We start from the raw sequence: 11,510 nt of genomic DNA on the forward strand, positions 1-11,510 counted from the left end.
TCTCATGCATGTATACCAATGAAGTATCATTTACAACACGTGATAGAGTTCATTGAGGAAATTGCAAGTAAACCAGAACATCACAGTCTGTATTCTACAGCCTTGGGAACACTGTAAGATTAGATTTCTGTAAGCCGGTTTCTTCTGCAATATAAACATCTGACATCTCTAATCAGATTACGCGTGGTTAAGACCTTCCCTTCTTAATATTGCTTTTAGCTGTACTGGCTTGTAATCCCTTCAAAGTATATGACTCTTCCCAACTGACCAAGACAGACACTTTTATGGACAAGATCCTTTTGTTCAGGATGTTATTTCCTTCTGACAACCAAATGGAAAAGACTGTAACTGCCAAAAGAGAGATTTCTTTCATACAGGCTATAACTGGCAGACAGCAAATACCAAGACAGACTGGCTGCTGGATATCATATATTAAGAAAATGAGATACATTGCATTTACACAAATGTGCACTGAGAAGTCACGTTTGGCAGAAGAACAAAGCCTTATCTTTAACACAGCACTTACACTTACAAAAGCTTGTCGTTTGCATTTACTGTAGGTGTAAGTAGCTATCGCAACAAAGCTGAAACTAAAATAACAGTCCTTATTAAACAGCCTGGCCTGCTTATTCTCAGCATGACCTGGGTGGGAGCTAAGCGTGCCAGAGCGACTGGGTGGGCAGGCAGCGCTGCGCCAGGACCTCCCGATCCCCTCCAACATCCACAGTTCAAAGAGCCGAGAGGGAACCGCAGCTTCGCAAGCAACCCAGCAGAACGTTTTAAGCATGATTACATGGAGATGACAGTAGATCTATGTGGATATTACCCATCCACTTTATACAAAGAAAAAAAAACCACTCAGGCCTGTCTACAGGGCCGGCCAGCGCCAGAGTGCCGCTCTGCAATCACTTCTGCCATCCAGGTCGGCCTTACTTCGAGAGTTTTTATTTCCACTAGCTAGGCGCAAGACGTGCCAGATTTTAAATTCTATTTTTGAAGGCTGGAAGAAACGAGTAAAAACTACTTGAACTTGTAAATGAGCCTTAATTTGAATAAAATACACTAACAGACAAAAAAAAAAAAATACAAATTACAGGTTTCTTGTTTCTGCAGTTATTTTCCCGTATCTCACGGTTCTTTAAGAAGCAGTTATTTAGCTCTAACATACTGGTTTAAGAAATACACGTTTCATTGTTTGAAAGTAATTCCAAAATTCACGGTCCTACACCAGAGTAAGACAAAGACTTGAAACTATGGGTTTTTTTCCCCTTTTTTAACTACACAGCAGCTATTTAATCATTAAAAAATTTTCCACCACGAACCTCCCAAACACACTATATAATAAAACAACCAATTAAGCTATAACACAGATATTTACATTGCTTTTAAGACTATAACAACTCTCTGAAGCTGGGCCTTTAGCACAAACTTGGCAACAGTCTCTCCTCAATAGAGGGCCAACAGGCTATTTTGCTAAAGAAGATCAGATACTTCAGGAAACCCAGGGCCAGTTATATACTCTTGCAATCAGCTACAACAAAGGACTTTATTCTTCTTTGAGGGTATCATAGTTACAAAAGGAAAGCAATAAAAGTTTACAATCGTTACCCAAACTAGGAGGAACAGGAGTGGATTAAGAGTCGATCGTTGGATCTAGGCCCAGCATTCAAGAGAAGCCAACAGCAAAGCAAGGACTTGCGTTACTTGTCCAGGATGAGAAGCTTGGACCGCTTGCGTGGGAGAATAGGGCAAACAAACGCGCTGGGCTGAGATAAAAGTTTTGTAGTATTGGACTCTGCCCTCAGGTTTTAAAGCACGCTCAAGTACAAGCAAGCCAGTTTAAACTTCTTATTCCTTTGGTCTGCTCCGGTTTGGTACTGCAGAGATCCCAAAGCAGGGCTACAACACCGAGGCTGAACAGTCATTTGACCTTTAAGTCACTTTAAGGGCTGGAGGGTGGGTTGGGTTGTTTTGTTTTGTTTAGCAGTTTTTACTAACTTAAAGCTCTTCTCCAATGCAAACTCACTCAAGCTAAAAACAATACACAGAAACATGCTGTTGATAACTGCTGTTTATTACAGGTCCTTAAGACTATGGTTCAGATGGCCATGTTAAGTAGGTCTCCTGCACCGAGCTCCCTAGGCAGACACATGCAGCACCACAGATGGCATAGAGATGATGAAACCATTCCAAGTCTTCCTCCGTCCCTCTCCCCAGGACAAGAGCCTGAGCTCATGCTAACCCTGTGATGACTCTCCCGGAGGAACTGGAGTGGTAGGGTAGGGCCGACAGCCGACACTTTACCTGCTGTTGGGAATTGTAATCGAAGAGCCCCACGGTGGCTGCAGCCGAGTCCACAGGTACTTGAGTGCCAGAATAATCGAACTGAAGAGGCTCCATGCCAACGTGCTCCATGGGATCCAGAGGGACGCTCTGGGACTCGATGTTGGAGAAATCCTCCACCGGCTTAGCACCATTAGTACTTGCCAGCTGGGCTAAGCCCTCTGATCCATTCTGGTTTGGACCCAAAAGATCTACTTCACTAGCAGAGTTCTGGCAATTACCAGGTGTACGGCTATGCAGAAAGAAAAGATACTCGTCACTAAGCATGTCCATTTAATGCTACATCACACAGCATTGATTACCACCAACAGACACCAGTACTCATTAGAGCTGCCTGTAGACGTGATAAAGTGGAAAATAGTAAAAGGACAGTCTGAAATAGTTCCCTAAATGAATTCTACAGAACAATTTATGTCTTTAAAAAAAACAAACAAAAAACGCACCCACAAAACCCCCAGCCTCAAAGACCTGGTACAGTACAAGTATAAGAAAATGCAGTTTCTTTTTTCTCCTCAGCTGAGAGAATCAGTCATAACACAACAGGATTTCAGATATGCCCAAGTTATTTTTTCATAAAGCTATTTGGTAATTTTTAACCATGTGGTGCTCTGGCACTGTATCTCACTTGAAACCTTTCTAAGGGAGCTGCCATGGTTTCCTAATTACCCAACATAAGCATTGGACTCAAATGGTTCATCTCAATGCAAGGGCCAGCAGTTTGCACGTCTCAGCGCATTCCTTTTGCTTTTACAGTTTTCCTACATGTCAACACGAGGGGCAGCAAGCAGGTAAGCTAGCGAAAAATACAAATGCATCAATTAAATCAATAGCCACAATTTCAGAAGGCTTTAATCTCTTGAGAGCTACATGGAAAAAGTTCAAAACCCCAAGTATAATTTGGGCTAGCATATAAGCAGAGTCAACATCTTCAGTAGGTTTTTCCATAGGAATCCCACACAGAGTAATTAAAAAGAGGTGTGAAAATAAAACAAGATTACAATACACAGGACTAGGTCTGCACAGACTGGAGCTATCAGGTGCTACCCTCCACCATCTCACAGTGCTTTCCTGTGCACGTTATAACATCCTGTTCCAATGAGTCAAAGCCTTTTTCACTACAGCATGGAAAATATTTCAAAGAAATGTTAAGTGTGACACTGATTAATTATTAACTAACAGTGCACGTACCTGAAGTCTTTGACATCTGCGTCGATTCCGTTCTGCACAGGCAAACCATTTGTTTTATCCATCACATCCCCCTCCTCCTTCAGATCTCCTAATTTATCGCCATCAAATGTGCCCTTATTTTTCTTATCCCCTTTGTCATTCTCATCATTCTCTGCATCCCTTGGCCCCTAGGCAAAAGAGACATTATTTTAATAAGCTTAGTTTTCAGATCGATTTCACTTCTATTTCGAGGTGGTAACAAATCAAAGAAACATGTCACAATAAAGTAAAGCCACTTGCAAACATTAGTTCTTACAAATAAAAGTGTAAAAAAGCAAAGTAGTCCATCATAATTGAAGAAATAAGGGAATTAGGTCTCACTCTTCCAAGAGAGGTTTTATCTACTTGGTTTCTTCCATTTATTAATTCAGGGTCAGCTTCCATAGGCTCTAAAAATCCCACCCAAAATAATTCTAAAGAATACTTATCCAGATCTTCTTTCTAGATGGGACTTAGGCACTTCAAAATTAACTCAGGAACTTTTAAATACAACAGCATGTACTGAAGGGGCATAAACTGAACTAGTGCCTCTCCGAAAGTCACTGTCTCAGCGTCAGAGATGTAGTAATTGCCTGGACAAGTGCATGTATTTGAGCACAACGGGATCACCTCATTTTGGGAGGGCATTACTGTGATTTACACGGTGAATTCCGAAGTATGGCTCATTTAAGAGCACTCAAGTCAATCACTAGCTCACTCACTGGTTTCTATAATCCTAAAGCACATTTGGGGGGAAGGAAGAAAAACAAAAAAAGTGAACGAAAACAAAAAAAAAGGATTTCTGTTCTGTTGAGCGTTTTATGAGTGGTATTACATCTGCAGCTTTTCTGCCCTTAATGTCTGCATTTTATTTTACTTGGGAGAAGAATAAAGGGTGATTATGCCAAGGGCAGAGTTTTGAACAACAAAAGGGAGAGGAAAAACAACATAATTTATGATAAAAAACAGCAAGGGGCATATAAACATATTTATCAGAGACAGCTTTGGTGCTGTGACAGAAACAGACATTCATACCCTGTCTTCCACTTCATTTGAGGGGAAAGTATTCCATACGTAACGGCATTTGAACCCTGTATCAAGCAAGTAATTTTCACATTCTCTCTAAATGCATGGGAGGACTTTTCCCCCCCATATTTAGAAAAAAAGATTGTTTTAAAAGCAATCATCATCTGATGCTTCTTCTTAAAGAAAATAAAATCATGCTTTCATAATATTAGAGAGCAGACTTTGAAATGCCAATTGTAAATACAAATTTGGAGCCCAATTCTCACCCGCACAATGTGATATTCACCAGTGAGACCCTTCGTTTCAGAACTGGCACCCTGACTATCAATGCTGCAGAGCAGACACCCCTCTAACCCCCAATTCGGATGATAAATTGGCTCCTTCCACTGATTGTTCATTTCTCAAAAATCATCTTCCTTAGGCTCGGGGTTCAAGAAGGTTATCAGGTGCCCACTAACGAGGGATAAAAATAAGAGGATGGATGAAGGAAACCACAAATCAGCTCCCTGAAGAGATGAGCACAGCAGCCTGACAGTAACAAACCTACTCCGCTTTTATGTTTTTCGACAATTCCTGATCTAGCACTTGGCTGATGAGTTAGAGCGGAGACGCGGCCCCTTTTTCCCCACTACAGGGATAGGCCTTGATTACGTCCCTCTCACCACATCCTTAGATTTGAGGCAGCAGCGACTGTGCTCCCTTCCCCACCCCACGAAGCACAGTGACTAATGCCACCTCTCCATAGGAAACGATATGCCCTTGAAAGCATTCCCCAGCTGGAGTGGCTTTCATAGCTACATTACTTTTCTAGCATCATGACATGGAGCTTTTTTGTTCTTAGCCAGCAACAAAGCAGCCACACGCTCATTCAAAAACCACAGGTATATTTGCATCCTTCTCCAACGACAAGCTTAGATGGGGTGTTACTGCCGGTGTGCTTAGCCGAAGAACCAGGGAATGTCAGCAACCTTCACATCCTGCACACCCATCTCCCATACTGCATCCCCTCAGTCAAGAACAACGGTTCGTCTGCTAGCCGACCCGTTTTAAGAAAGATAGCTAAACTAAGAGCAAATAAAAGACATAAGAAACATCTGCCTTTAGGAATGGATTAACAAACAAACAAACCAAGCAGCAAATGGAGAAAATAACATAATGGGAACTCAAATGTCAGAATCAGGCACACTTACAAATCCTCCTTTCCTTAGGCAGGAATCTCCAGGAGATGAGCTCAACACATACTCCACCATGCTAACTCCAAGTCCTCCACTCTCTGACCGTGGTGAAAGCACTGAGTTGACTTCACTATTCACATGAAAGCCCTGACCAGGTCTTCTCTGAACCATAATTGGTTGGGAAACAGAGTGATCTGGAACAAAAACATGTGTAATTCTTATAAGTAGATCCAACTATTCAAAGGAGGCAAGTCATTAAATACGTACTCTCTAGTGTCTTAATTATACTAAGTGCCAACTTTTTGACTCTGATGATGTCCATTAGAAAAAGCAGGATGGCTTTCTCATTTTTTAAGTACTAGAACCTGTAAACCTACAAGCAATAACTACATTTACAGTCTAAAATCATAAAATTTCAGAAATTTAAGTCTCTAAGTAAAGGGTGCGATTAAAAAAAACCAAAGTTCTAGTTTTTAGTTTTACTAAACTCTTGCATTAGTACAGTGAAAAAAAAACAATCAGACTTGGTTTGTCATTTAAAACATAATCCTACCGTTACGCCAGTCTACATTTGTTTTCTTGGTCATATGAACTGCCATATTCATGTCATGCTCAGTTTCTCTTAGCTGCTATTTCAACAGTAAAAAGTTTATGATAACTTCATTTCTTCGTCCTCATCCCCTGTCCTCCTGCATCTGCTCCATCCCTTTATCCTCTCTGCAGCATGAGGGTTTGAGATCCAACCACAACAGACTAAGGTTTGATGTCTCCAAGCCCTTATGAACTCTGCAAAAATTGCTGGCTGGGCAGCAGAAGGTGACCTTACATCCCCAACGAGGGGAGGGAAGAAGTACTCCGCTCCCGCCTGCTCAGCCTGGCAACAGTCAGCGAGTCAGTACCAACAGGCAGCAGACAGAGTAGTTGCCAGGGCATGGTGGAAGGGACATGCAATGATATCGATACTGCAGTTTCCTTATAAAGCAGGGATAATCTGTCAAAAGAAATAATTCTATTCTGCCATTGCTCCCAGCTATGCCTTCCTGCCCTCTCCCTCAAGCCAACACAAGAATCTATGGGGCCAGAAAGTAAAGTGGACGGGGGAGACTTTTCCGGGATAAAGTTAACAAAGAAAAGGTAAAAGCTAGTTTTAATCCAGATCAATTCCCCAGTGGTTTCATTGCACTGCTGCATAACTACTGGTACCACCGGAAGCGAAGAAAGAAGTGGCCTGCATCAGACAGGACTGCTTCCTTTAGCAGTATGGGCTTCAAATGCTTTAAAACTACAACTTCAAGGCAGAGTAGCAAAGAACCAAAGCCATATATATGGGAGGACTGCAGTGTATACCGTGGACACAGACAGAAAGGAAAATGGATGGAGTGAAGGGCATCTTACAGAGAACCAGGCTTCATTAGTTCTACTGTTAATGGAACAAACTAGTCTTCCGGCCAAGGACACTTCCACACCGCTCCTCCAAGTTGTGCTCCTTGCTCTGGGGCAGTGACCTTGAGCAACTGCTCAGACCATGGCTGTTCTCTTCATTTTAGATGAGCAAAAGGGGAAACTATGACTTCCCTGACTCACAGACAGCAGTGCAGACCATGGCTCAGGAATAAAGGCTGTAAGGTGCACAGGATTAATTGAGAATAAACAAAGGAAGAGATGAGGCTTTGACTCATGGAGATTTGTGATCAACCAGCGTAGGAGGCTGCCTCCCCCAGATGTCTACCCTGCCTGTCTGGTGGAAGTAACCAGCCCCACAACAGAGGCAAAGGAGAAAGTCTCCTTCTCAGCTGTTGCTGTTCAGAGTTTGGCTCAGGCCTTTAATCCACCCTCAGCTTCAGTTTATATTACTACAACCAGGTGCAAACTGCTGTTGAGGGGTGGATACAGGCGTTGCTCTGGAGAGCCACTGTGGACAGGCAGGTCAGATGGCTGGAGGAAGCAGCTCCCCAAAATCTCCCCAGTACCCAGCCAGACTGCAATATGCGTCCAACCAGATTTTGAGAAGCTCTATCCCCTTTTCATAGCCATTTAAAAATTTAATTAATAAAGAAATGCCCTTATCGCTATCCCAAGGCGTTGACTCTAAAAAAAAGAAAAAAAACTCCACACAACAGTGAAGTTCCTCTAAATCACATCTCCCCTGGAGCTGTAGTTCTGCGCAGCTGTTTGGAAACTGCACGAGATACTCAGCAGTGTTTAAGGAGAATATTCATTACATACAGGAAGCACAGAAAATAAAAGTAAAAGGTTAGCATTTCAAATTCAGCACATGCATGTGATTTTTTTTGTCATTTAACTAAAACCAACCTGAACACACTCCCCTTAAATTCAAAATAAAGGACAGTCCCTGATCCAAGAACAAAATTCTTGGCAGATAAACTTCAACACTACTAATTCAAAGTATCACTTTTTTTTTTTTTTTCTTTTTTAAACTGAATGTTGTTGCATTTTGGTTGGTTTAGTATTTAAAAAACTGTGGTGTCTCTTTTTTTCCTCTTTTTTTCCACTAATCTGCTTCTCCAATATCTTTGTTCAAGCTTCAAGTAATCAGTCTCAAGGCAGAATACACACCAGAAAGTTTAAATTGAAATTTTAATGGCAATCTAAAATTTTTAAGCAGATAAAGATAAGGGCACACACGTTCACGTTAGACAATCTTTTTGTACCTATGGATATCTTTTAACTCTATCACAAAGCAATGCGGGGGTTTCTATTAGTTTTCCATTATATAAAAGGTAGGGGGGGGGGGGGGGGGGGGGGGCAGGAAATCTTTTAAAAGCTGTGTCATCCAGACTGGCCAGAAATTTTGAGTAGATGAGTTGCACATTTCTGTATTCAACCCCAACTAAATTAAGTAAATAATTGAGCTACCTGATGTTCCCCAAGCACTGTCTCTCCACTGATCTCCCAGAAATATCCCTTTTGGTCCATCTTTGCTGGAATCATCAGATTCCCAAAACTTTTTACCCGGCAACAGCTGCTGCAATTAAAAAAAAACAAAAAACAAAGCATGATTAAAATAAGTATAAAATGCAAACATAAACCATAAGCGTCTCCCTTCTAAACATGAATCAATCATTAAACACAAACTGATACATGCTTTATAATCAAAATATTTATATACTCCTAGGGTGAAAGCCATACAGCAACTGAGATAATGATTCAATCTCAGCAATCCTCTTACATTCTTAAATGCTTTATGAACCCCACACACGTAAGCACACACATACAATTTACATTCTCCAGCCTCTCAGCATGAGAGCTACTTGTGAGAAATACATTAGCAGAAAACCTGTTCTGATCAGAACGTTATCATGACTTCCACCCGAGCAGTGAGGAAACCTCTAAAACCAGCCAGCATTTCCAGCACAAATTCTTGCCTTCAAATACTGAGGTTCTGATGCTGGCAGGGACAGAATAGCTCAAGAGGTGCCAAGAGCTCTCACTTCTCACTTATTTAATGACTGCTGAGGACTCTCCATGCTAGGAAGGTTATTTGTAAACACTAATGAGAGTGAACAGTTCTGGGCCACCGCACCTGCCACACATGTATTGTTCCTACTGGATGAAAAGAAAAAGGTTATGCACTTACTGCAAACGAGACAGAAAGTCATCCTTGGCTTGAACAAATCCAAGGAAGATTGTTCTGAAGTTCAGAAGATGGCAGAAAGACCAGTGTACCCTATTTAGCAGATGTATTTTGAAAATACCAGCTTCACCAATGAAACACCTGCCGCGTGGTAGCTACATATAGCAAGGGGAATTTCAAGCCCTGCTTAAGTGCCTTAGATGTCAAGCATACAATCTCCAAATTAAATCTTCAGGCTGAATGAGATGTATGCAATTCAGACAGGAAACAACAGTACATTCATAGCAAATTAACAAAATGAATGAGCTTTGCCTGCTGAAGTCAGAATAAAACTAAAGGAACTGGAAGATTAACAAGTACTTGCATCTGTTTGAAATTACCACAGAACAAACAAGAATTATCAGATTAGTCGATGTCCCCTATATACCAGAAATGTAGATAACTCTATACTCCATCAGCAGACGTGGACATTTTAAGGCTATAGCATAACAGAGTAAATAGGCTGCTGGATGAAGACTAAGCGAGTGTAAATGATTTAAGAACTCCCAGCTTGGAGTGTACTCTGGTTTAAAACAGACAATCAGAAAAGTTGTGCTCAATACTTTTTAACTCAAGGAAGATCTGTTTACTCAGAAATGTATTGCAAAGCAGGTCTGTATGTACGAGATTAAACCTGAGGTTCAGGTTTGGGTAACTGGACAGATTACACAGAAGACTGGGATTGTAATGAAAGCAACATCAATTTTACCCCACACCTGAAAAGCAGAATTCCTTCCACACTCTAAAAAGAAAAAAAAAAAAAACACACCACACACAACAAGCCCCAAACCCACCAAAACCACAAACCCAGAAAACCAAACCCCCCACCACAGATGAGAGCCATTACATTCAGCTATTTCTATTTAACTAACACTCAAAGTTGCTGTTGACTAAAAGTAATCCTGCTTTTGCACCAAGATCAGTAGAGAATAAGATCAACCCCTGACTTAGAACACAGTCGTTGCCTACAGGGGAAAGTAAATAAATAAATGCAAACCCTTTGGAAAAAAAGCTTGTGCAGGCACAAGATGGAGGGCAGGCACGGCCGGCGTCTGAGCAGACCTCTGAGGAGAAGCACTGCTGTTTCAGGGGCTCTCAGTCAAACCTCAAGCTGTACACAGACACACAAGTTTTACAGCAGCAGAAACACGTCCCAGCTCCTCAGCTCGCTGCTGCTGCTGCCTGTAAGCCCTGAGCAAGAGCTGGCACGGGGGCATTTTCCAGCTGAACTGAAACATTTATGTATACACCTGCGTATTGTCTACACAAGCACATAGGAATGTAAAACAAAGCAACCCTCAGGTACAGAGGTTGAATCAACATCTCAAACTAACACATAACAGGTCACATTTTAGGATGACCTGTGCCAGCAACGCTGCTCTTGAGCCAGGCACACCAGGAGCTCCAGTGTTGCCGCTTCTGAACCAGCCGAGTTCCTCCTACAAGGCTGAAGACACCACGCGTGTGTGTGTGCACTGTTTGCTGCCACAGCGCTAAACAAAGCTTATTTACTGATAAATGTTGCTCAATTAAATTGTTTTTCTTCTACTGTAAGTATACAGTTGTATAACTTCTCCACCCTAACCTCCTCTTCCAACTGGCCATAGCCTTCCTCCTAAAAATTTAAAAGCACCAATCTCCAGATTAGTTTTCAAATGAAGGATGAGATGAGCTCATTCACCCTCTATGCCCAAGCACAATGCAGTGTACTCCAAAGTCCTTCAAAGATACGTGCACTTTAGCCCTACCTGGAGGTACGGACACCAGTGCCCAGGCTGTCCCTAGGGCAGGTGAAAGAGCTGTACGAAAAGTGATAGGGACATGCAGGACCTGTACGCACCCTGCTTCACAGTATTCGTTACAGATGCAGAATCTAGGATCACAGAATGGTTTGGGTTAGAAGGGATCTTCAGAGATCATCTAATCCACCCCCCCTGCCATGGGCACAGACATCTTTTGAGCATCCTTCAGGTTGCTCAGAGCCCCATCCAATCCGACCTTGAACATTCCCAGGGATGGGGCATCCTCAACTTCTCTGGGCAACCTTCTCCAGTGTCTCACCACCCTCATCATAAAGAATTTCTTCCTTGTGTCCAACAAGTCTCCCTGTAGCACAAGGGAGGAAA

General features: G+C 42.1%; 1 protein-coding gene across 12 annotated transcripts in view; it reads right to left on the minus strand.

Moving 5' to 3' along the window:
* PUM1 (pumilio RNA binding family member 1) overlaps positions 1 to 11,510 on the minus strand; it is a 74,796-nt gene that overhangs the window by 39,252 nt on the left and 24,034 nt on the right. For 6 of the 12 annotated variants that reach the window (XM_035901276.1, XM_035901274.1, XM_035901284.1 and 3 more), the window contains 4 exons: positions 8,628 to 8,736; positions 5,766 to 5,944; positions 3,532 to 3,698; positions 2,305 to 2,575 (listed from right to left, as the gene is read on the minus strand). In XM_035901276.1, the coding sequence (XP_035757169.1) occupies positions 2,305 to 2,575; positions 3,532 to 3,698; positions 5,766 to 5,944; positions 8,628 to 8,736 (726 nt within the window). The remainder of the gene's footprint in view (positions 1 to 2,304; positions 2,576 to 3,531; positions 3,699 to 5,765; positions 5,945 to 8,627; positions 8,737 to 11,510) is intronic. The other 6 variants (XM_035901285.1, XM_035901275.1, XM_035901283.1 and 3 more) reach the window with 2 other exon arrangements.

The sequence above is a fragment of the Egretta garzetta genome, unplaced genomic scaffold (genome assembly GCF_000687185.1).
Source record: "Egretta garzetta isolate BGI_Z169 unplaced genomic scaffold, ASM68718v1 scaffold368, whole genome shotgun sequence".
Lineage (NCBI taxonomy): Eukaryota > Metazoa > Chordata > Aves > Pelecaniformes > Ardeidae > Egretta > Egretta garzetta.